This window comes from Manacus vitellinus, unplaced genomic scaffold (assembly GCF_001715985.3).
Source record: "Manacus vitellinus isolate BGI_N305 unplaced genomic scaffold, ASM171598v3 scaffold_124_pilon, whole genome shotgun sequence".
In the NCBI taxonomy this organism is placed as follows: domain Eukaryota; kingdom Metazoa; phylum Chordata; class Aves; order Passeriformes; family Pipridae; genus Manacus; species Manacus vitellinus.
Genome location: NW_021938921.1, coordinates 114,054 through 139,904, shown reverse-complemented (window position 1 = coordinate 139,904; position 25,851 = coordinate 114,054). Strand labels below are relative to the sequence as shown.

Genomic DNA, 25,851 nt, shown 5'->3' with positions numbered 1-25,851 from the left:
CACCCCCGTGCTGACACGGTGGGTGTGTGACAGCAGACGTGTCACCTGAGTGCACACAAGGCCACCTGTGACCCGGTGCCTCTCTCGTGTACAGGAGCACCCTGTGTCAGCTGCCACTGGTGTTCAGGTTGACCCAGGAGCAGAGCCCATCTATGTGCTGACACCTTTTCCATGCCAGTGTCAGCCACGGGCAGATGCCAACCATGTGCCAAGACGTGTCCCTGTCCCCTCCCTGCACAGCTCAGTGCTCACCCCCCAACCAGGACCCAACATGGCTCTTTCCAACAGAACAGCTCCTTTATTTTATCATCCCCCTCACTTTGGGCATCTGATTTGCACCAGGCAGGGAGAAGAGTTGCTCAGCACAGAGAGAACCCAGGCTCACCCCGCAGACCTCAGCGGCCAAAGAGTTTCCAGCTGTACAACGGTTTTGCTCCAAGTTTGTAGGGAAACGGTTCTTCCCCAAATGGGTTAAGAGGAGTGGATTATGTTTATGTGCTTTTCCCTCTCCTGCCACGATTATGCCATTGGAAATTTGAACTGTAGTTGCTAATCTCACCTGAGTCAGTCATCTGCACAGATTAAACAGGCGCCTTTTCACAGCAACAACACTAATTTGCCACCCATATTTGGATTCCAAGCCCCAAGGAAAAGCAAGCACTGGAAAACCAGAGCCGAGGCCCCCTGGAGGCCCAGGTCAGAGTTCGAAGCGGCTGTGTATGTGTTTGGATTTTAGCTTGTTGTACTTGGTGATCAGGTCCAGCTTGCTGTGCCCCAGAGTCATTCTCTTCTCCGCCCCATACGCGCTGTTCTTTTCCATCAGCACGTCCTCCGGGAACTTGTCATAGCAAGGCACTGCAGGCTTTTTATCCCGTCGGAGCTGGTTGTATGGGGAGAACAGGTCAAATTTCCCGTGTCCAGGGCTCTGTCTCTTTTCCACCCCATAAAACACGTCGTTCTCAGCTGGCAGCTCCCTGGGGGTGCCCGCAGGCCCCCTCTGCTTCAGGCTGGTCCCGTTGCTCCCAGCACCCTCCGACAGGGACTGCAGCGGCTGCTCCGGCCTCGGAGGGGAGCAGTGGCTGCTGTTGGCCTTGGAGTCCCCTTGATAACCAGGTTTATTGGAGCTCAGGGCAGGGGAGGGCTCTGGCTGCAGGAATGTCCTTGCTGTCACGGGGTTTGGTTTGGGAAACAAGGTGGGTTTATTTGGAGGACTGGTCGCTGAGTCTGGTGGTTCTTCTTGCTGCCTAGTGGGCTTCAGGGATGTGTCTTCCTTCCCCTTTTTATTGCCAGAATCAGAGCTGGAGTCTTGCTTTTCCTGCTGTGCACTGCAGCTGGAGTTTTTCATAAAGGGAGACATTTTTATGCTCCTGATGCTCACGTTGGAAAGGCTGCTGGAGGGGCTCAGGGTCTCAGCATCATTCCCCTGAGGGGGTTTTAAAAGGCAGTTGTCAACTTTTGAGGTATTGCAAGAAGAGAGGCACGTCCCAGGATCCGGCACGCAGAAGCTGGTCACTGCTCTGGACTCTGCATACAAGTACCGGAATTCCTTGTCAAACTCGGCAACAATTTGGCCACGGAAGTGGGTCACCAGGCCGGTGTGGACCTGGCTGCAAAGCCAGGTGAAACTGCAGGAAAAGAAACAAAACACATGGAACTTCAGTTCACAGAGTGCCAAGATACCCAGCGTGGATTTTAACATCCCAGGGATGGATTGCTCCCCAGTTTGCGTCTTCAGGACTTCCTCTAAGTCTGCAGGTCTGAGATCACTCGTGGAGATGAATGTGCCCATCTCATGATTACAGAAGAGCAACCCCAAAACTGTCATTTCATTTCAGCTTGGGGGTCCCCTCCTCGCCTCGGAAGGAGCTACATTCTCATGTCCTGACACCTGCAACACATGATGGGCTTGAAGGAGCTGCTTAGGCAGACAGGAGGTAAGGAATGGAGACCCTGGGCACTGCCTGGAGGAGCAGAGGTCTCCAGAGCCCACAGGAATAGCTCAGGGCAGGAAGGCTGATGATGTTTTCCATAAATTTGTGAGATTCCCAGATGTATGGTCTTAGAAGTTTGCTCAGCAAGGGCAGTCCCTGCCCTCACAGTACAGTGTTTTGGAATCTCTTCTGGGAGCTTGTCCTATTCCACCTTAAAACCAATCAGTTTTTGCCCCAGCTGGGGAAAAACTCCATTAATTGCCACTCTTCATATTTTCCTTATCTGTTAAATCCTACCTGTTGTTTGTGCCAAAACTGTAACCTAAATAGTTCTTCCTCCATATCTCCCCCTAATCTTCATTTTCCTGGATTAAACAGGGAAGCTCCTCTTACAGAGCAGGCTCCTCAGGTTCCTGGTCATCCCAGTCACCAGCTGCTTCTTTTTTATTTTTATTCTTGCTATAGTCAAACCAGATCAGCATGTTTAATGTGTCAAATAAACCAGAACCTTCAGAGATGGCAATACAAGCTTAGGGCTGTGTTATCAGCTGCTGAAGTGAGACACTGACTCTAAAGAGGAGGATGAAATGAGAGAAACTCTGGGAGAGCAGTTGTAATGGGAGATTATAATTATTCTCAAGTAAATGTAATTTCAGGACAAGATACTAGCACTGTGTTTTGGGACCTCATCAATGTTTACCTCACAAGACAGCTACTTGGGAACTTCTAGTAAAATGCAGCTGTGGCCTGTCCCTGAGCACTGGGCAGTTGTTATGGGTCATACTGGTGTTTGGTGTGTTTAGAGTCAGCAGACACACCCCAAAGAGCAACACAGAATGAAAAAAAATCAATACTCTGCTGCATAATAGCAAACCAGGTAAATTAGTTAAGAATGAAGAATCAAAAAAAAGAGACTACTCAGAAATACCATACTGGAGGCTCAAAGCAAATGCTTCAAACCTTCACGAAGATATGAGAGGAAAAAAGCCAAACCAGAAACTGGGATGACTAAATGACAGAGGAGAAGCTCTTAAGTCTGGAAAACCCAGCTTTAAAAATGTTGGATCACACATTGCAAAGGGTGAAAGAAATAATATTCAGCTCTCTGTGGGGCACCAGGAGTGCTCAGAGAATTCCTCTGCATGCCTGTTTATTGTGCGGGAGCTTGGGATGATCCCTGCCCTGAGCCCCCCTTTGTACAGGGCATAAGGGAAGGTCAGTCTCCTGTGGAGATCTCTGTAGAAGAGATGAGAAAACATCAACAGAGCAGAGAGCAGCAACTGGGCAGGACCAGGGAATGTCAACCCCAGGAGTGCCATAGGATGAGACAGCTCAGGTGCCAACCAGGATGTGCCATCTCCCACTTGAAAGGGCCCTGGTTATCAGGAGAGTGGGAGGCTGTTACTGTGATAAAATGTTTCTAATGTTCCAGACCATTAGGTCTCAAACTGCACAGCACAAATTAGATAGATAGAAGTTGTGTAGGTACACAGATTAGTAGAGACTCTTCTAAAGAATACAATTAATGGCCAGATAGGAAATATGAGATGGTAGGAAAGGCAGCTTTGGCAGAGGAATGTTATCTCTCATGAAGCCTTGAGAGTTCTTTGAAGAAATCTATGAGTCCAGACAGGGGAGATTTCATGGACTGACACTGTCAAAGGCGTCTGTCCCAGGGCACTGCCCGGCTCCCAGGGGTGCTGGTGGCCATGTTGCTCACAGCTCTTCCCCTGCTGCACAACAGAGTCTGCCTTGCACCCCTCACCCTGTGAGCACTGGCTCCTGAACTGGGAGAGGCCCCTGGTTATCCAGAGGGAGGATCCTGCCTGCCACCCCTGTGTGCCCAGTCCGGCACCACTGGAAACAGCTGGGCAAGTGGGCCTGTTTGCCCCCCTCGTTCTGGCCAGGAGGTCTCAGACTCATGTTCTAGCAGGTACATCCCATGAGCTCCCTGCCCACCATGGCCTCTGGCCTCACCTTAGCAGAGGCAAACAACAGCTCTTGCTTAGGTTCTCCTTGCCTCCCTGGACAAAGTGGTTCCTACCTCCTGTCCTCTCCCAGCCCCTCTGACCCAAGCACTGCCCCCCAGTCCCAGCACACCCATCCATCTCCCCTCATCCATGGGAGCTGTCCTTCCTGCTGTGAGGGGAGAGCATTCCCCTGGCCTTATTACTGTCCCTGCCACTGATGCCTTTTATGGCTCCTTGCCCAGTCCGAGCATTCCTTGTCCCAGTTTCCCATGCTGATCCCACTCTGTGTCAGGATAGGACCTGGAAGGAATCATCCAAGTCCCCTGGTGGCACAGCCCTGCCCCTTGCCATGGTTTCCAGGTTTCCATGGTCAGATGTGTGCCTCGCCCATCCCAGCTATTCCTATTGCTACAAACTGATAAAGGTCTTTTTTTCCATGGATGGCATGGAGGAAATAGCCAAGGAATGAGCATCCTTGGTTTCTTCTGGTATAAAAATGAGGCATTGGATGAAGTGAATGGGTTACAAATTCAGTGCAGACAAGAAGAGGTTCTTCCGAGGCCAGACTGGATGGGGCCCTGAGCAACCTGGTCTAGTGGAGGGTGTCCCTGCCCATGGCAGGGGAGTTGTAAGGTCCCTTCCAACCCAAACCATTCTGGGATTCTACGACTCTGTAATTCCTTGCACAACACAACACACAGGTGGGCTGTGGAGCTCCTCCCTGCGCGTCACCGTGGATGCTGAAAGTTCATGTGACCTTCTAACAGTGTTGGGATTTTCCTGACGTTATTTTTTCCCATAACAAACTGCTGCACACAGAGCCCATATCCAGTTCTGGATCACCCTGGATCATGAAGGAGTCTGGGAGAGCATGGCTGTAGGACAGGATCCCTTCCCTGCCCTGCTTCCAGACAGTCCAGGAGCCGGTGCAGCTCAGCCCTTGGCCGGGAGATGGAGGTGCAGCATCACCTCCGGGACGGGGGGCACCTGCCTGTCCTCGCAGCACCCCCTGCCCGGGGCTCTGGCAGGGGCTGGGCAGGGGTGGCAGGAGCAGCCGCAGGATCCTCCATCTCAGCAGCATTTTCAACCCCCGGAGCAGCTCCCTGTGTGCCCTCCCTGCTCTGCTCTGGGGTCACGGGGGCCTTTCCCCAGCTCTGTGCAGGTGACTCCACATCTCCACACTCAGCCTCTCTGCCTCAGCTCTTCCCAACATACAAGATACCAGTTTTCAGCAGAAGGTTTTTCGCTTCTTTCAGCAGCTTCTCAAACCCATTTTTATTGCTCTTCTGTCACTTGGGCTGTCAAAGCCACTCTTTTCTTTCCAGATGCCAATGCAAACTTCTGTGTTTTGCTTTTGCTCGCGGCTAAAAGTAGGTACCACATAACACTCATTACTAGGCCTTTCATTTCAAGTGACATTTTCTTTGATAAGGTCACAACAACCTGCCTTTATTGCAGCAAGGCCTTTCAGCTGCTTCCAACACACTTGAAATCATTTCCACTCCTTGCTTTTCATCTTTGTTTTGATCCAAACCACTGCAATGTATTCAGCTAACATGGACACCCATTTCAGCTATCTCTTAGTTGTTATTCCCCCTTCCAGCAGCAAGCCTTGTTCCTTTCTGCTGGATTCACTTTTTATTTATACACCTGAGGACTTGCTCCTCCCTGCTGTGGTGTGCCCAGCAAGCCTGTGTGTACCTTATCTCCTGGCAGTGTTCACTGCATTGGGTTCCCCTGCTGTACTTCCCATTCCTTACACACTCTCACTTCCTGCTTAATTATCATTTCTTTCTTGAGGGGACTGCTCAAGTTAAATCTGGAACTCGCTCTTCAAAGGTCTTTCCTCCTCCCTGGGCCTTGAATACCTGGGAGTATGAGCACCTTGCTTTGAAAGAAATTCCAAGCCTCCTCCAGCTTCAAAGCCATGTAGCTGTGCCTGTCTATTGCCAAACACTTCTGTACTGTAATTTTGTTTCATCCGAAGTCACCTGCAGAGCTTTTGTAATCCTGTAAACTTTTGCCTGTCATTTTTCAATCTCAGCTGCTGTGTCAGCTTCGACCTCAAACTTTGAGTCTTTCACTGTGGCAAACACTGAGCTCCTTCCTCTCTGTGCCCATGGCAGGACACGCCGAAACCATGACCATCTGTCATCGTGAGCTGAGAAATTAAATCTCCTCCAAGGCAACTCAAACAGCCCTTTCAGGCTGACAATACCAGCTCTTTTTTCTAGTCTTACTCTGGTAAATGTTTGCTCTACTTTTCCTGTTCAAGATCCTGTTTAGCTCTAGCCCCTGTTTGCCCTTGGACTCCTCTCACCTGCCGCACAGTAAATGTCTCCATATCCTTCACTCTGTTACTCCATCAGTGCTCAAAGGAACACACTATTGCTTCTGGTGCCCAGAATAACCCTAAATAGCTAGATATAGAATAACAATTAGGATTTTAGATTATTGCTTTGCCCAAATACCTCAGTCTAAGTTTTTTCCTTCATTTAGAGGAAATATAATGTTAAAGATGGAAAACACAGGGAAACATTTAATCAATAAACATGTAAGAGTTGAGAGGGCTAAACTAATTTGCCTACAGCTGTTTAATAAGAGCCATGAGCTTGATTCCCATATTTAGAAAACCCTGCAAAAATATGCTTCATCCCTACCAACAGGCAGCAATATATCAGAATGTATTAAAGAATGAGAACCACAGACTATCCTCATCTGGAAGGGACCCACAAGGATCATCCAGTCCAACTCCTGACCCTGTACAGACACCCCAACAATCCCACCCTGTCCCTCAGAGCATTGTCCAAACCCTCCTGGAGCTCTGGCAGCCTTGGGGCTGTGCCCACTGCCCTGGGGAGCCTGGGCAGTGCCAACCACCCTCTGGGGGAAGAACCTTTCCCTGAGATCCAACCTGACCCTGCCCTGGCACAGCTCCAGCCGTTCCCTCAGGTCCTATTGCTGGTGAAGAGATCAGCATCTGCCCTTCATTCAGCTTGCCAAGGGTATTTTGGAAAATAAGAAGACCTTTTACAGAACTATCAAGGAAAATGTCAGCATAGAGAACAACAGGATCGACATCTGGGGTTCCAAATGGGAATGACAATACATCTCCCACTCTTGCTGCATGTGTAAATACTGCATACAGGGCTTGTAGAAGAGAGACTCTGATGGCTACAGATGTAATTAGAGACTAAAACTGGATTTCAGGTGTGATTTGAGCATGTATTTGAGGAGAAAAGGGTCTCTTCTTACAGTTGATGAATTAACAGACAACTACTGAATACATAAATAGTCAAGGATAGAGTAGGAAAATATCCCTCTGCAAGAGAGGATGCAGAGAGCCTGGACATGTGGATTCACTGTCAGTGTAGAAGGACACATGGGAGGTCTAGAGGGATCTTCCAATTTGGCTCTGATGCTTCATGAGCAGCCTAAATAATGGGAGAGTGTACACTCACAAATCATGTCCAGTGGAGAGGGACTGCACAGAGAGGAGTCTGAAAAGGGTTCTGAAGAAATGGATGCAGTTCAGTGGGAAAATATTAAAGGAAAATACATTCTAGGCAGTCACAATCAGGTTGGAGAATGAGTAGGCAGCAGCTCTGGGGGTTGGAGTGTGTCTTAAGGAAAACACACATCTGTAGTGTCACAGAGTGAGAGCAAACCCAGATATCCTGGGAGTGCTTGAGCCACACCGTGGCCTCCAGGACACTCAATGGACTGGAATCCTCTGAGAAACAGGAGATGTTGAGTCTGTGGAAGAGACAGCTGAGGGTCAGGGGGTGTCTGTGCCCAGGCTGTACAATCCAAGCTACATGGAAGGCACCACATGTGGGTGTCCTTGTGAATGGACGTGTCCCCTGGGAGTGAGTGCTCAGCAAGGAACGAGGAGTGAGCGGCTCTCTGGGATGAAGGATATTAGAGACATTTGGATCTAAGTTATGGAGCTCTGCAGAGAGGCCACTGCTCAATGTCTGTACAGGTCCCATCAAAATAAAAAGATATGATGAGTCTCAGGGGAAAACTAAAAACAGCTAAGTAGGAAGCTCAAAAAAAAAATCAGTATTTTATTGGCAGCCTTATAAAATGCTCCCTCTTCCACGCTTAGAATGGGACAGAGAAGTAAAAGAGCATTTCAGGATATGGGTATGGAAATCATGTTAGGGAAAGGGTGATAGAATCATAAGGAAATGGAAAACTGTAGGAATATAGTGACTCTATGAAGAAAGCTGGATTTTATCTTAACCTAACTGCAACCTGGCTGCTGCACAATATAGGGCAGAAATCGGGGCTTGAAATTAGAACCTGAAGCAAAGCTGGGATGTGTAGAAGGCCACACAGTTTGGGATCACCCACTTCACCTCAGGAATAAAAGCAAGAAAACTGTATTTGACACAAGGACAGGGTGGAAATCAGTGACACTTGGGTAAGACATTAGTACCTATAAGAACATCTGAACAATTAAATCTGTGTTTAGAAAAGTGCCTGGTGGTGAAAAACCAGAGCAGATCCAAACATTGACACACACATGAATGTTATGAGATAAAGGAACAGAGAGATGATGTGAAATACCTGAGCTGAAATGATGACTCTGACACAGGAGGCATCTCAGGAACTTACTGGGCCAAAGAAAATCAAGGAACAGTAGAACTGCAAAGGTAGAAATTATACAGAAGGGACAAGTCGAGGTTATGTTGCTGGGCAGTGGCCCAATACATTAAAAAAAAAAAGTCACATAAGGTAAATGATATATCAACAAATGAAATATATTCCTGTTGGATTAAAATTCCACTCCCAAATAGGAAAAACATAATATCAGGGCTATACTGGGAACTTTCCAAGCAGAGTGCTGATGGTAAATATGCCACGTTGAGGAGGTGCTGGGAGACTGAGAAGGCAGAAAGCAGAGGAATAAAGGGAGATTCTGCCAGGTTGAATGGGGGTCACTACAAGGAGAGTTACCAAAACTGCATTTTAGACACTGTAAATGACCACTTTTTTGAGAAACTAACCAGAAAAGCAACAAAAGAAGAAATAGCATAACCAGTTCAGAGGGTTTCTTTGGTAAGGCCACTCAGCAAAAAATAACCATGACCTACCCATATCAAATACTCTTGCAGGACCAAAATAATCCACAACAGTAATACTTAACTTCAAAGAGAAAGTGAGGAATGCTATTTAAAAGAAATTTTAAAGAGTAATCAAAAAGGTTAAATGCTCGAGGCAGCATGAAGATTGTTTAAAGATGCTATATTAGAGTCTCAGGGAAAATGTACCTATCAAAATAAAGACATTTTAAACCATCCAAAAACTCACCATACTTAAAAGGTGCATTAACCAAAAATACTACAGCAAACAGCCTTCAAAAACTGAAAGTCAGCTATTTTCCAATGATTAACCAGGGAATAACCTATCATTTAAAATTGAACTTAGCAGCAGAGGAATGGAAAGCAATAAATGTGAACCTTTTAAAGAGCTCCTGGAAAACTACAAACCAGCCAGTCCTATTTCCATACTGAACAAACTGGTAGAAGCAAATAGAGAGTAAAATGATTAGATGCATAAATAACTATAATCATACCACTGAAGACTCAGCATGTTTTTGTGGAAGGGAGCCATGCCTCAAAAGCCTCTTGCAGATCTTTAAAGGAGGCAGCAAGCACGGGGATGTGTGTGCTCTGCTTGATGTGTCAAACTTGAACTTTCAAAGAGATTTTGACGAGGTCATTCAGCAAAGGTCGTTTTTGGTTTTGGAAAAATTAAGTGACCAGGGAGTACACAGGACAGTCTTCTCGAGAAGTTGATTAAAGATGTAAATGCTATCAATAGTTTTAATTTACCCACTGGAAACCCTCAAGTTTTGAGCTGGGACTGCTGCTGTCCAACATAATCAGAAAAGTCCTGAAAAAAACTGTCCCTGTCAGAGCTCATGACAAAATTATTGTAGATGGTCAAAAGAAAACTGGATAATCAGAAGCTGCAAGAGGATCTTATAGTAATGGGGGAACATGTGACAAAATGATGGACAATTAAATGCCAAAAAATTCAAATTCTGGACACATAAAATGACTGAACAACCAAGGATATCAAGGACAGCAGCTGGAGGAGGGATGGTTCACTTGAGGCATTATAATGGAGGAGGAAAAAATCATGGATGCAGTCAAGAAAGTAAACAGAAAACAGTGATTTCCTGTGCACAGGTTGTAGGAATCGAAGAGAATTATCTAGCAGCAGGTCTAATTTAAACACCACAGATCCCTTCTTCACAAAACATAAATTAAACTGCATAACCTGTGGCCAGAGGGGATTGTGGAGGCCAGACATGGCAGGAGAGTCTCCAATGGCAAACTGAACACACAGAAGCACATACAGCATAAAACCCTGGAGCTTCTGAAACCTCTGATCCTTGCACACAGCACTGTGGAACTGTAAAACCTGCTCTTGGGTAAGAACACTCTTACCCTCCCTCCTGTGCCATCCTGAGACACACCCCTGGGTCCATCCTGGATCTTTGGCTTTACTCAATAACTATTCTCATCCTTTGAAATTAGTTTTCCCATCTGCAGGAGCAGTAATCTAAATATCTCCTATACAGGCTGCAGTATTCCCAGGAACAGAGTTCCTGATTTTCTCCTGTGGAAGTTTCTGACCGCTGTTGAACAAATTCCTCAAGAAGAGACTGTTTATTTTAGTCCAAAACATCTTGTGCTTACTGGGACAGCAAAGAATCAGATAGAAGACCGTATTCAACTGAAATACTGTCTTCCAGAATTCCAGAACTTTCTGCAGAGATCTGCAGAAAGAGAGCTCATGGCAGCCCCCATCCCTGCCCCAGAACAGCACAGGAAGGGACAGACCCAGGGAACCGAACTGGTGTTTTAAGCACTGCCCTGACTCTGGGCCCCAGGGAAATGAGATGCTCCTCCAGCTGAGCAGTTCAACCCAGCTGATACAGCTACTCCAAAGGAGTGGGCTCAGTTACCTCATCCCTGCCCCTGCAGCCAGTGCAGATGGATAGAGGGATTTAAAAGCTGTGTGGATGTGGCACCTGGGGACATGGTTTAGTGCTGGGCTTGGCAGTGCTGGGGGAACAGTTGGGCTCGAGGATCTTAGAGGGCTTTTCCAACCAAAATAATTCCATGATTCTAGGATCCTGTCTTTCCAGACATTGATTCAACTCCATTGCTCTTGGACATCTTAGGATGGTCAAAATGCCACCAGACACTGTTCTCCATGTTGTTTATGTACAGAATCAACGAAACCAGCTTCAACCAGGCACTTACTTCCATTTTTCAATCATTTTGCCAGAGTTTGATGAGGTGAGAGCTCCACTCTTGGAGGTGATGCATCAGCACCAGAGGAGAAGGTGCAGCTTGGAGCTACAGCACTGAGGAGGACACTGGTGGCCCGAGGGTCCAGCATGTGCTCACAGGGAGATGGAAAGAGAGAGAAAGGGAGAGGGACAACAGTGTTCAAGTAGACCACGTAGAAAGGGAATAAAGTACTGCCAGGGCATCCAATTCACAGAAATATCAGAGCAATCTGTCCTGGGGAGCTGCACTGTTAGTGATGGATAATATGATGTGAAACAGTGTGAAAATACTGTGGGAAAGATCTGTAGGTGGAAAACTCAGAGTGTAGTAATAAAAATATAGTACAAGAACAGTAGTCCTGACCCTCTGATCAGAACTGTGATGGTGAAGAGTGTTAACTGAGATCACAGAGGCTGCAAAATTAGGACAGACAGTAATAGTGGAGATTCATCCACTCATACACATACAGGTTAATGCTTCACTGGGATGAACCATGGAGAAAAACTTCTTGGAAGCAATAAACGGTTACATGCCAAAATTAACTAGTCTAAATTGTTTGACCCACAAGAAAAGATGCAATTCAGGATGTGGTCTGGAATGATGCACAGGACGCAGTTCCAGGGGTAGAAGTGGAAGAGCCCGTTTGTAAGAATGATCACAACACAGTTTTAACTCTCTAGTGGCAGAGAACAACCTAAATAACTGCAGCACGTGGGGATTCCATTTCAAAAATGTAAAAATGCAGCAATCGGTCAAAGGGAGCTGAAAAGGAACAGACCAAAATTCCCCAGGATGACGATGGCTGGTAGGTTGTTCACAAATGCTGTACTGGCAGACAAGGAATTCGGGGTCCCATGTGAGACCTGTGGGTCAAAAGGGGCATTCCTTGATGTCCAGGCCATAGCTGAGAACCTCAATGGACTTCCTGCATCCACTGCTGGTGCCGGTGACACCGAGACGTGTTTCACTGCCATGTACCAGCACCACTGGAAAGGCTCTTAGCTGAGGGCTGGGAGGTTTCTAGAAAGATCCCACCTGCAGAGAAGGGTCTGGATATAATCTTGAGACCCTTGGAGCTGCCCTCCACCCCGGGGCATGACAGAGTGTGCTGTGAAGAATGAGATTGCTGATGGTGCTGATGGCATGGAGAAGCACAGCCTCTTGGAAAAGGACAACAGGGATACTGCAAAGGCAAGCCCTGCCTCACCCACCTGCTGGAGTTTGGGGATGGAGCCAGTGAGCTCATGGATAAAGGGAATAGTCAACTACATGTTTTGGGTTTTCAAACAGCCTTTGGCAAGGTTCTACACCAAAGTCTATTAGGAAATGAAGTTGCCCTGGGCAAGGAGGAAAGGTCTTGTCTGAACCAAGAGCTGGTGAAAGCACAGGATGAAAAGGGCAGGGTGTGCTGTTGCTTTCCAACCTGGATAAGAGTCAGCAGCAAGACCTGGGACTGGTGCTGGGACTGGTTTGCATCCTGTGTGTGCCCTCAGGCATCGAGGGGTGCAGTGAAATTCCCAGGTTTGCAGAGGATCCTCGGTTCCTTCAGGTGGTTGGATACCTCACTGAATGTGAGGAAATCCAGAAGGACCTCACAGAACTGAGCAAGTGGACAAAAGCCAAAAGTGTGGCTGATGAACTTCAGTGTAGGAAAATGTGGTGTATCCATAGAGAAAAATGATCTGTACCAGGCCTGTATGATGCTGAACCTGGAACAGCTCAGGAAGGAGCTCAGAGTCCTCATCAGTTCTCTGACATCATCAGCTCAGTGTGCAAGAGCAGCTAAAACATGCAGGAGTGTTGGACCCTGCCAGCAAAGGCCACCATAACAAACCAGAGTCTGGGCATCTTTTGCCCCTCTCCAACACCTTGGTGCAGCATGTCAGGGGGGGCCACAGGCAGTTCTGGTCTCTGCATCTCAGGAGGGATGTGGTGAGGTCAGAGGGGGTGCAGAGAAACAGAATTAAAAAGGCTGAGGGATGCAGCAGCCACTGTATAAAGAGAGACTGAAAACTCCCAGGTCTTCACTTCAGATAAGAAAAGGGCAGGGAGGGTGGGTGAGATGAAGGTTTGGAAAGCTGTGGAAGCACTGACTGGGGTGAATGCAGGGCAGCTGTTGGACCAACCCACAGCGCTGCAATATTCAGTATTTCGGTATCAAATATTTCCTCAGTGTCACCAGTCTTTGCCACAGCTGTTGCTATATTTTCTTACCTGTATGTACCAGCAAGAACTTGGTCACAATCAACCAGGACAAACTTCTCCAGAACCTGGCCTGCAAATTTCTTGCCTGCTTTGCTGTAGTAGGTGTCTCCACTCAGGCATCTTATGCGCATGTTCTGAAAGCAAAGCAAGCACAGCTGGTAAAGGGACTGAGCTAAAGGCAGGTGTTCCTCAGGCATCACTGCTGGACTCTCACAAGCCTGTGCTCTGCTCTCAGAGGTAGAGCCCAGCAAGGCATCATGTATTTCTTGGCTTCTGCATACCGAATATTTTGTCACACTGTCTGCTTTTCTAAGATAAAAATACCAGCAGGTATTAATAAGTTGCACTCAGGTGCAAATTCTAGATTGAAAAAGACTTGGAGAATCCTGTGAGCCTACAGACCCATTCTGAAGTATGTAAAACTATCCGATTTCTTCCAGATTATTAATAATATTCAACTTGCCAGAGCCGATGGCTCTGCATTGGAACTATATTTTGGTACCCATAACAACCAGCCAGTTTCTAATCAATCAAATGTTCTGATTTTATGCAGTGACAGGCTTCTTAAAACCAAAAGGTCACTCAGTAAAAAAAGATTTACAGAGAGAAATGTCTACATTGTAAGAATTACCTTTTATCAATATATTTAAAAATTATATTAACATTTTCAGCTGCTGTACTCAAGTGAAACAGACCTGATCCTCCTCTGCTTTAAAACTGCAACAAATTGTCTGATACAACTTTGGCCTGTAAAACCAAATAGAAATAACAGAAATCATTTGCACCTCAACTAGGGAAGGCAGAAGAGCAGAACGGTGGCTGGAAACAGTTACTGGCCTGGTCTGTGTGATATAGTGCCAAACAAAACATCTTGCATGAAAATAAACATCCCTAAGGCTGCACCTACGCGGGGCTGCCAGGTCATCCCTTCCCGCCCTTGGGGCCATCTCTTCCTGCCCTCCAGTCATCCCTTCCCGCCCTTGGGGCCATCTCTTCCTGCCCTCCAGTCATCCCTTCCCACCCTTGGGGCCATCTCTTCCTGCCCTCCAGGTCATCCCTTCCTGCCCTTGGGGCCATCTCTTCTGCCCTCCAGGTCATCCCTTCCCGCCCTTTGGGCCATCTCTTCCTGCCCCCAGCCCAGCTCCCCTGCCAGCTGCAGCACCTCTGGCACAGCAGGAGCTGTCACGAGTTGTCACCAGCTGTGCCTGGCAGATCCCTCCGTGGGCAGCTCATCCCAGCCCCACTCAGGACGAAGCCCCACAGCAGCTGGTTTGGGCCACACGGGATGCCAGGGCCAACCTGCCCCTGGCAGAGGTGGGCACTGCCCAGGTGGGTGCTCGGGGGGGAGGTGGCAGCCTCCCCTCTGCCACCCAGCAGATCCCTGAGCAGGCACAGCCCTCCCTCTGACAGCGCCGCAGGAAAACACGAGCACCACCAGCTGGGATTTGCCTGCAGACATTCTCCACAGGGCACAGCCCCACGGCCCGGCCACCCCTCCGGAGCTGCCCCTGAGCATCCCTGTGCCCCCTTCACCCCCCCTCCTCCTGGCAGGCCGAGCCTGTGTGGGCTTCCCAAGACTCCTGTACAGAGCCAGGACCGGCTCACCCGGTCCAGCCCTCACGGCGCGGAAGTCGTGCCTCGGGGGTGAGGAGCAGGAGGCAGGTGACTCCACTCCTGATGGAGCCCAGCCACCTGCGGCAGGTGACTCCACTCCTGATGGCTTCCCTGTTCCATCAGAGCCCCTGCAGGCAGGAAGGGGGATTCCTCCCTGGAAACACCTGCGGGGAGCCCATGGCAGCAGGGTGGGAAAGGCTGGGTTCTAACGTTGCAGGGAGAGTCTCCCAGCCCACCCAGGAGCACCATTTTCTCCAGGGCAACACAACAGCAGCAAATCTGCTCCCACCAGGGTCCATCCAACCCTACAGGCTCTCTCTGGTGGTGGGCAATGGCAGCTGGGAAGAGCAGGAAGAGGGTAATCATTTATGATGCTGCCCCTAATATTGCTGCTGACCCTCTTTTCTGCTCAGGGGATTTCCTGATCCTCTTGTGGTTTGTCTCAGTGGGAACCCCACCAAGTAGTGGTCCAGCCTTCTCTTGAGTTCATGGAAACTTTTAGCAGGGACAGAGCTGAAGCTTCACAATCTTTGCACAGGGGCTCTCACTTGTTGCCTTCTTGTGTCCCAGAGGGTGTCCTCCTCTGTCCCCTATGAGAAGAGAGAAACCTTCTCCCTGTAAGGACAGCTGGGCATTGGAACTAGTTACCCACAGAGGCCATGCAGTCCCCATGCTTGGAGATTTGCAAGACTGGGCCAGGCAAGGCCCCGACCTCACAGGTGATGCTGCTCTGAGCGGCAGGTTGGACATGATGACACCCCAGGGTTCCTGCCAGCTTGCATTAGCCTGTAATCCTCTGAAATGACACCACAAGTTGTTGATACAGACCAAGATACTCTGGATGCCTGGGGAGGTGGCCAGTCAACACAGGGATTTTTTTTTTCCCAATGCCAAGGTTTTAGTAACACTAGTTCTCACTGGGAGGAGCTTCCTCTTCCCGTCTCTGGGGAAATTCAGATAAGGGATATCCCATAAATTTGTCACCACAGTATTTCTTCACTCCCTTTGTCCTTTCCAAGGCTGGGTGAGTTGCTGATATCTGGTTAATTTTTTCCATCCTCTCCTTCCTCTTGGCAGTCCAGGCCCTGAATCATCCCAACAAGATGAGAATCCTGCAGTCTTGCAGGAAAGCCAGACTGCCAGGTACCACTCTTGCTCCATTCAGACAGCAGTTCCAGGATCAGCAAATGGACATTTGAAAACTCCAGACTGAGTCTTCTGCTGTCACCGCTGCCAACACTCCTCAGCACCAGGATCTGCCACCAGCAGGCTCACATATTGTTCTCAGAAGTAAGATGCTGGAGGGGCAATTACCCCAAATTCCCCATCAAACCCCAAATTGTCACCAATTATTCCAAATGGAGATTTACCACCACATCCTGTCACAACTCAGAGGCAGGAATAAAATATGTACCCTCATTCCACTCAAATGTGAGTATCCAGCCTGTATGGTTGGTAATGGGCTGCTTGAGGTGCATCAGTGTAAAAAGCACTTCAGATGGAGAGCTGCTGATGAGTCACAGAATGAGGAGGTGAGTTAATTACCCACTGAAGCATAAGACATGACATCAGGCCTAACAAAGAAACGTAGGCATCTCCGTGGATATAAACTCATTCTAATTTTAATTAAAAACAACGGCCACATCTTGGATAAGAAGCAATAAAATAAATCTTGGAGAGATGGAATTCATCTGGATCCACCAGGTGACTTCAGTGAGAAGGCTATTTTTGACAGCAAACCTGCTCCAGCGTGAAGCAGTTTTCCCTAACAGCTGCCATCTCAAGAGGCATGAAATGAGTCTGGCTTGTGAGAAGTAAGAAAGGACAGAGCTTCTCCAGCACAGGGGAAGGATCACAGGATCACAGATTCACAGAATCATTGGGGCTGGAAGAGACATTCAGTGTCATCGAGTCCAACCTTTGACCAATCCAGCCTTGTCAACTAGACCAGAGCACAAAGTGTTTCTCTAAAGAAGCCTCTCTAAATTGACCTTTAAAATTAACCCTTGTGTAGGTAGGTTAAAAACGAGGGAAAATTAAGACATTTGTTACTGCATCTATTTTGAATGCTGTAAAACACTATTTTTGCATTTTCCCTGGCCTGTTCTTAGGGAAAACCTATGAAAGTGATGGCTAGAGGAGAATCAGTGCTCCAGGGAATCCTGTGCACCCAGGGAGGGAGAACAGCCAGCACTGCTGGCCTTGCAGGACTAACAAATGACAACAAAAAATTGTTTTCCGTTGATTTTCCATTTCATTTGGAAATTGAATATGGAATTCCAACTGAATTTCCATTGCTAGGTGGTAGCCAGAAATGGGGAGCAGCAGGATACTGGGGTGCATCTCTGAGGCTGCAAGTTCCCAAGAGAGCTTGTGGCATTGACACATTAATTTGTACTGTTTTATCACCCAAGCCTTTGGTGATGGGCCTCCACTGAGCAGGAATTGGGCTTTTCACAAACCCCTCATGGACCCACAACTGAATCCCAAAGCCTAAAAGCAGTTGTTAACATGAGATTTTTAACCTGTGGGTGCAGCAGAAGGAAGTGATGGGGTTTGCAGCAGGACATCTGAGGGGACTCATTGGTCCCCTTCCCCTCCCAGCCACTGCCCTGCAGCAGCTCTGCCTGGAATCTAAGCTGAGCTCAGGGATCTGAACTGTGAGAAATTTAAGTCTTGCAATTCTATGTCCTACAGCAGGGGCTGGATCACCTTCCCCCTTGTCCAGGTGATACAGGTGTACATGAACTAAGTTTCCTGGTCTCCCTCTGCCTCTGCACCAGCCCAGCAAAGTGTTCAGTAACTCACTGCATCTCACTGGCCTCAGGTTCACACTCCCTGCGTGTCAGACTGAAATGAGGAACACAGAACATCAAGATATGGGACTCGGAGGCTCCTGCACATCTTCCTCTGTGCCTCCAGACAGATCTTGATCTCCAGGACCAAACAGCTGTGGTCCCTTAGCCTGGGACAGTGAGAGAAGGGAGAAGTCCCAGGGACCAGGTAGAGGGACCAGAACAGAGGGTACATGGTTTTTCATCAATTCCAAGACCTGTTTATCATATCCAGAGTGTGACTGAAAACTTACTGGGAAGCTGTCCTGAGTAAGAGCCATTTTATTGCACATCTCCACAAAATGCTTCAAGTACTCTTCATCCAGGATCAGGTAAACGGGGACGTGCCGTCTGCTCGAGGCCTCCAGAAGGTCACACAGAATTTCCATGTCTGTAAACAGATCCATCACAATTGCTATCACCTGGCCAGGAGAAAAGAGGCATGGGGGGGGGGAAAAAACACAAGAGACTGTTGAAATCTCATGCCCAAGTGAACTGTGCTTAAACTACGAGCTAAGCATTCAAACCTCCTGAGTTGCTGAGCATCTGTGGCCACCTGGGCAGAGATGCTTCTGGACACTTGTCTTTAACAGCCCTCACCCACCATGGCAGCTAAAATCAAATTTTAATAACTATGAAGACAGTGCCCCCCCAGGTACCTCCCACCTCATCTGTCATTCACAGCAAGGAATGGCTGAAAGGGTAACACATGAGCTAAACTCTCAATGTCAGTGGTGCAACAAGTATCTGTTGTCTTAAGCAAATGTGCCAGGAAAGAAGCACATAAACAAGAGCAGAGACTGAGCCAAATCATCATTCAATCAGCAAGAGTGACTCCACGTTAATGGCAGATTAATATGAAAAAGGACCATTTTTTTCAGGAAGGACACACTGCCAGGTAAGGGAGAAGGTATCCTGAGTATGTACATGTTACATCCCAGGGGTGCCAAGACAAAATCAGAGAAAAATGTGTGTGGAAAGGATTCCTTCCCGTTCCTGGCTGGTAGAACTCCTGCACACACAGCCCAGGGATGCAAGTGATGGGAATGAAACCTGCCAGAAGGAAGAAGGAATAACACTAAGATTATCAAAAAATAAAAATAAAAATAAACCAAAGACTTGCAAGGTGAAGTCTCCAAGGAGGTGTTTTAAAAAGGAAAATAATTTTAAAGAGAACTGCCAGTTCTTTAGAGAATGAGGTAGAAGAGGGATCCATCCCATTGTGGAGATGGAAAGGGACCACCGTGGCCACATGAATTCTTCAAAAACTGGAAGGAAAATACAGAAAATAGAAGGTAGGTCATGACAAGAAGCTACTACAAGTGAGTTGACCCAGAACTAGAAAATTCAAAGTACAGTATGACCTGCAACAAGAACAATGGTTGGTTCCCAATGGTTGGGAAATCAACCATACAGGAATAGCCTGAAGAGGCTGTTCCTCTGTTCCTCACAGAGTGAAGCTGCCAGCAGACAACATGGGGGGCCATTATTTGGATGAGGAAGTGACTGTTGGGATCCAGCTGTTGGCTGTCACTGCCAGTGATGGGAATCAGGAGGGCACTTCGGAGAAGGAAGGAACAGGCAGGGGAGCTCTTGCTGAGCAGGATGATTTGTCACTGCACCTCAGGGTGCAGAGCAACCCAGTGACTCAGACCTTGACCCATCAGCAGTTAACACTGAGAACTCATGGAAGATGGGATGGAGGAAGACAGTGAAGGATTTACCAGCAGGGCAGCTTTGTTTCAAAGATGAAAAAGCAATAGAACTACTGCCTAAATATTTTAGTTCCAGCCTCTATCATATCATAATAGTGAATAAGGTCACTGGTACTTGTAAGGTGGGTGCATAACCCTGATGGGAGTGTCTGCACCCAGCAGAGGATGCCCAAATAAAGATGGCCAAACAAGCAGTGATCTGGGAGTGAAGCTCCACCAGCCTGCCCTGCTACTCAATGTTCATACCCTGCACCACAACTGGCACACAACTGGCATGTGAGTCTGTCCTGCTGCTCACCATGCTCCCCATGAGGAGGAGGGAGCCTGTTTGCCAACCCTCCCCTGCCTGGGTTAGAGCACGGCCACAAATGCACCTCCCCATAGCCCAAATCACCCTGTGCAGCTCATCCTCTGCCACTGCTGCTCTGCTGCTCCTCCTCAAACCAAGAGCTAAATGCAGAGGGTGGCAGTGAGGTCAGTTTTCACATGTGCAGTGGTTCAAGATTTAACTAGGAACAGGGGATATTGCTTTCATGGCAGGGATCTGATCTGGAATTGTTTCAGGGAAGAGCAGATGAGCTCCAAGTATCGCTGTGCTTGGATTTGTGCTCCAGACTCCCACGCTGGCCCTGGAGTGCCCACTGCCCAGTAGCTCTTCTGCTCTGTTTTCATTAATAAACTCTTTCCAGGCTCACACTCATGGCCTCGGGGATGAGTGCAGGCAGCTGCCAGGGGCAGAGTGGGGATCCATGGGCTTCCCTGTGCTCTCTATCCCAGACTTCTGCATGGAAAGCTGGCTCCTCTCAGCCTGCACACAGCCTCTGCACCAGAGCCATGGCAGAGAGGGCAGCAATGCTAGAAGGTTGCTTCCTGCTCCCTTGGGGATTTAGCCCTTTTGCACATGGACAAGATTTCATGGCTCTGTCTGTTTTGTCCCCAAAACCCACTCTGTGATGACTATGATTGCTCCTCGGCATCTCGCAGAAGACCCCAGACCCAGCCCACCACAGCAGGGATTGGGGAAAAACCTTCCCAGGGGTGGTGCAATCCCAGGCACCCACAGGGGACACAAAGCAGCTTTCAAGAGCTAAAAATCATTCCTGGTGTCCAAGTCCAAACCTCATTTCCACCCTCTCACCCTGGCCCTGCGAGACACAGCCTGACTCTGAAGGGCACCTCTTTTGTTGCCCTTGTCAGTGTTGTGTTCTCAGAAACCTTACAAGGCTCTGGTAAACTCTTCTCCTCTCCTCAAACATGCCCACCTGGCATGGACAGGAGAGTCAGCCCTGCAAGAGCTCTGCAAGCAATGAGCAGCATCTTCAACTTCCTAAATTAATGTTGCTGCTGGGCTCCCAGCACTAGGTACTGCTGAGACCCACACCAAACAGGACCTCACCACGTCTCCACACTGTCCTGCACTCAAAGGCCAAGACCAATTTAGCCAAATGACTTTGATGGGTCACACATCCTTTGATGATGAAGCACCAAGAAAAAACTATAGCCCAAACCTTGTGTAAGGCCTCAGGCAAGTCCCTCTCGGCTGTGCTTTGCCTCACGATACTCCAGCTCATCTCAGGCTTAGGTTTGAGGCAGGCTTGGCCCTGGAGACAATCTAAACTCTGCCTGGGAAGTCAATATGATCGAGTCAAGGGAGACCAGTGCTCCTTTGCCCCCAGATCCCCCGTGCCCAGAGGCACTGCCTGCCCTGGGGGTGCACAGAAGGTCCACAACCATCTTGCTTTTCCCTACCAGTGCTCGCAGGCTTTGGCAGGGCTGGCTGGCACAGTGCAGGGCTGGTGCTTGCCCAAAACTGGCACTGCCAGGCTGCAGTGAGAGGGATGGGGCTGAGCAGGCAGCAGCACATGGCACAGGGTCAGCCGTGGCCCCAGTGCATGGGCAGGGTGCAGCCCTGCACCTCCTGCAGCCTCGGCTGGGCTGCGGCGTCAGCGAGAGCCCCGGGCCTGCTTGTGCAAGCTGGGTGGAGCCCTGGCAGTCACACTCATGCCTCCCAAAGCGGCTCTGCCCTTGGCATCAGGAGGTGGCACAGGCTGTAGCTCTGCTCACACCCCCCACCCCAGCAGGGACTCGGGCAGAGGTGCTCCTGGTGTGCCCCACGGCCAGTGCCAGGCAGGAGGGGCAGAGCCTGTGTCACTGCCCTGGGCAGGGGGGACAGAGGGGGGTTGTGCCCTCCCTCAGGGGGGAGATGCAGGTGCCCGTGTGGGGCTGCTCATTCTAACTGTGGGTATCCATAAGGGCACTCAGATCAGCATTGTCCTCTTGGCAGCAGGCAGCTCTTACAGTAACATCAGCTCAACCCCAAAGCCAAGAGGTTTTTGGGGGAAGAAGACCCTGGAAGTTTTTCCCTTGAAGCCTCCTAAGAACATGTGGTCACAAAAGTGAGGTCTAAATCCTCAAAGATAATTCCCAACAGCTCTCTAAAGCAGTGGGAGTTGGATATCCAAGTATCATCTGCAATTCAGGCTCCTGACAACACAACTCATGTTTTGAGCATTCAAGTCAATTGGGCCTTAAAAATTTAAACAATTTGCTGGGGCATGTCAGTGCCTCCAGCCCCTCAGTTTCAGTGGTGGGAGCTGCAAGGCTGGGCTGGCTCAGAGCATCCCTACTCCTCACCATGCTGATCACGGCCTCCAAGCCCATGGCAGGACATTGCAGAGACACAGCTGCCCCACAGGCTCTAGAAAATTCACACCTTGCCATTGTAGGGCTAAACCATGACATTTCCAAGCCCACTTCTGGAAACTCACAATTCAGCAATTACTGGAGTCATCACTTTGGGAATTACAGCACTTACCAGCACCCCACTGGGGTTTGCCATCTGTCTGGTTTCTAACCAGCACAGCTGGTTTTACAGGTATTTGCCAATAGCCCTGTGGTTTGGGTCATTACTGCAGTGGTGCCACTCGAAGCGACACGATGCTTCCCTGGGCACCATCAGGGACCCTTCTGCCATCCCACAGAGACCTGGGTGCACAGCCAGAGTCAGAGTTGTCCAAGAGGGATGAAAGAAGCAGCATGGACAGTTCACACCAGACTGGAGCTCATCCAACAAGAGTAAAATTGAAATAGGATTATCAAATGAAGCAAAGGTGTGGCTGCACTGCATCTTCTTAAGTCTGTAAAGAGAAAAGCTCAAATCTGAACAGCTGTCTTCAAAGAGAGCTGGTTAAATACAGCCAAGTCGAAAGACCAACTGCACCAGCAAAAGGTACCAAGGAAACCAGCTCTTTTTGCTGATTTGTCTGTACAAATGTGCTGTTGCAAAAGATGTCAGCTGATGTTGTTCTGTGTGACTGTACTGGGGAAGCACCAAACAGCATTTCCAGACACACACCCTTCTGTGTGCAGGACCCGGAAAAGCCATTGGGGATCTCCACAGCTTCCCCACTTCCCAGCAGCACTGTATCCTCAGGGGAGGAGAAACACTCTGAAAAAGGGATCTATGACAAGAGCTAGAAGTCTAGTGGAAAAAATACTGGAAATGGAGAAACAGCAGCTGAAAAGTGAACAGCAGGTGATTCTCCACATGGTTCCTGCTGGCATTTCAAACAAAGGATGTTTTTACCTTTGGTTGCTCTTTTGTCATGAAAACACACATAAGTAACATCCTTTTGCATGGTTTGATGAGCAAATGACTCAGTAAGTAAGTAAATATGTGTAACTGGGGTTGTGAATGAGCTGGAACCGCCATCAATCACAGAGTTAATCATAGGAAGCACTGGCCAGAGCTGCTAACCCAGAAGCCAGTAGAACACCAGTAATAAACCAATAAGATGGTTAAAAACTCATTCTCCTGTTTCACACAACAGTCAAAAACATTGTGTGAAATCCCCAGCTTGGACACGAAGGGCTGAAGATTGTTGGGGCTTTGTCAAGCGAAGCAAAGAAAGCAAAAAGCTCAAAATGTACTGAGAGTACAATAAAGCACCCGCTGCCTGGGCAACCTGCCCGCAGCAACAGGCGAGTTCCTGTGAACTGAGAAAGCAGCAAGATGTTTTTCCTGTGGCTCAAAGGATCATAATACCATAGGAGATGTGGGACACGTGCTGAGTGACAGGAGGACGTTTCTTGGTAGTCATTTACTCTGTGCACTCTGCCATGACTGTGCCTTAATCCCCACTGCTGACAAGGCTGGGGTCAGTGTCACAGAACTTTTCAGATCATTTAAGCTACCATAAATCAGCTGCCTGCAAGGACAAACAAAGCATTTTGTCACTTACTTCCTGGACCAAAACTTCCTGTATTTTCCTGTAAGGTGCAACAGAAGTTCAGGCATTAAGCAAGGGCTGCTCACAACTGAGCAGCAGCTCACATGGCACAACAGTCTTTTGGGCAAAAGAGAAAAAGATCCTCATTCACCTCATCTCACACCCAGACGTCCTCAATATGTGGTTCTTTGAGGATGTTCTGATGCTGCAGCAATCTGAGCTGCTGGGAACACATGAATTCCTTTGCTCAGCTCTGCTGATGGTGACAGATCACACCTGAGCTGCAAACAGCTCACGTTCTCAGCACAGCCAAGGTCCAGGCAGGACAATTCCTTATCTCCTGATTTTGCACTATGAATATAAGGAGTGACTGAGAAGTTAAATAGGAAACTACTGGAGTGATAAGAGAAATAGCCTAGAAGATGACTGGTTAAAGTGAACTTTGCTCTAAATATTTCCTCAATATCTCAACACAAATACTACAGAAGAAAACTACTGTGGAACAGCTGGAAAGAGCCATAAAGAGGACAAAGACAATAAAAGCTGCAAATGTCTCTGTGGTACAGTTTTCTGAGTTGCTGCTTTCATACAGAGTAGAGTGGCACAGCAAAAAGAAGCAAGAAGTAGCATAGTGAGTAAATTCATGCCAGGATTGTTCTTGGTAGGCAGGTACTGTACTCATCCAGTCTTTATGACATCTGAGGGTTGTAATAACACAACAGAAACTGTGAAATGGGGCAAAATGGGCTGATCTTACTCATCCTCAGAAAGGCACAGACATCAAGCCTAGAAGACAGGATTCTAACCTACTTCAAACCACAGGCAGGGATTTTCAGTCCCACAAATTTACTCAGGTCACATGTGGTGAGGCCCTGGCACAGGTTGCCCAGAGAAGCTGTGGCTGCCCCATCCCTGGAAGTGTCCAAGGCCAGGTTGGACGGGGCTTGGAGCAACCTGGGCTGGTGGAAGGTGTCCCTGCCCGTGGCACGAGGTAGAATGGGATGGTCTGAAAGGTTCCTTCCAACCCAAACCATTCTGTGATTCTCCCACAGAAACTCACCAGTGGTGAGTCCTCTTGTCCCGCCTAACATGATGTCCAGGGCTGGAGAAGAGCCCTGGCCGTGCAAACTCCCTGGACTGGCTGGGACAGCCAAATGTGAACTCTGCAGGCCCTGCACTCGCTCCAGGCTCTGCATCCCCACAGCCATGGACACAGAATGCCTCCAAGGGCACTGCCTGGATGACATGAAATCCCAGGCAGAAAGAAATTACAGGAAAGGAAAGGAGCAGGAACAGTTACAGATCTGCTGCAGACAAAGCAATCACACCACGCCAGACACGCAGGGAGCAGCGACAGCACGGAGCATGTTGTGCAGAGGTGTGGGAGCAGCCCCCACACTCGGGTGCTGTGGACAGGACCCCACTCAAGGGACACAGCTCTGTACGTACCGTCCGTGCTCGGCTGATCAGAGACCGGACCAAATCCTTAATGCTGTTAGTTTTGTTTCTTTGGAAAACCACCGTGGCTTGAGTCTGGCCAGACACCGTGAGCAGTGGTGTCCCCGGCCACCCCAGCTCCAGCTCTGGGGGGTGCACGTCAGACATGAGCGGGAAGTAGGTGCCCGACGTCAGTTCGGAGTTGAGGGAGAACCCGTCTCCAGTGTCCGCATCGCCAGGGTCAGCATCCTTGTCTTTCATTGCACTGGGATCTGGAAGGCTTTGGTTCCTCTGCTGGCTGATGTACTCCATGTCCAGGGCGGAGAGGAAGGGCAGCTCCCGCTCCTCGGCGATGGCGCTCAGGTACCCGCGCTCCCCCTGCTCCAGGAAGGCGTCGATGGCCAGCCTGGCTGTCTCGCTGTGCTGGAGCACCAGCGGGCTGGGCTCCCTCCACCACGGCTTCTTCAGCTGCTCCAGGCGGCTCTTCAGTGGCCCAGACACCCCTTGCTGGCCCCCATAGCTGCGGTGGAGCTGGGGCCTCACCTCTACGGCCAGGTAGTTGAACATGACTGGAGCTGCTGATGCTAAGAAGTGTCTCTC

At 48.9% G+C, this 25,851-nt stretch overlaps 2 protein-coding genes across 2 annotated transcripts in view; both read right to left on the bottom strand.

Annotated features, from left to right (window-relative positions):
• EIF6 (eukaryotic translation initiation factor 6) overlaps positions 1 to 572 on the bottom strand; it is a 6,068-nt gene extending 5,496 nt beyond the window's left edge. The window contains exon 1 of the mRNA XM_029965924.1: positions 560 to 572. Within this exon, the coding sequence (XP_029821784.1) occupies positions 560 to 572 (13 nt within the window). The remainder of the gene's footprint in view (positions 1 to 559) is intronic.
• A 91-nt stretch (positions 573 to 663) lies between these two features.
• Positions 664 to 25,851, bottom strand: FAM83C (family with sequence similarity 83 member C). Its single transcript, XM_008934501.2, has 4 exons — positions 25,264 to 25,851; positions 18,125 to 18,292; positions 13,432 to 13,556; positions 664 to 1,625 (listed from the first exon to the last, which is right to left on the bottom strand). The coding sequence occupies exons 1-4, from the start codon at positions 25,816 to 25,818 to the stop codon at positions 698 to 700; spliced, it is 1,776 nt and encodes a 591-aa protein (XP_008932749.2). The 5' UTR covers positions 25,819 to 25,851; the 3' UTR covers positions 664 to 697.

Excerpts from the sequence above, each read along its gene's own strand:
- FAM83C (XM_008934501.2), bottom strand. The coding sequence starts at position 25,818 with ATGTTCAACTACCTGGCCGTAGAGGTGAGGCCCCAGCTCCACCGCAGC. Across the intron at positions 18,293-25,263 it reads TGATCAGCCGAGCACGGACG|GTGATAGCAATTGTGATGGA; the intron begins GTACGTACAGAG and ends TCTCCTGGCCAG. Across the intron at positions 13,557-18,124 it reads TTACTCAGGACAGCTTCCCA|AACATGCGCATAAGATGCCT; the intron begins GTAAGTTTTCAG and ends CTTTGCTTTCAG.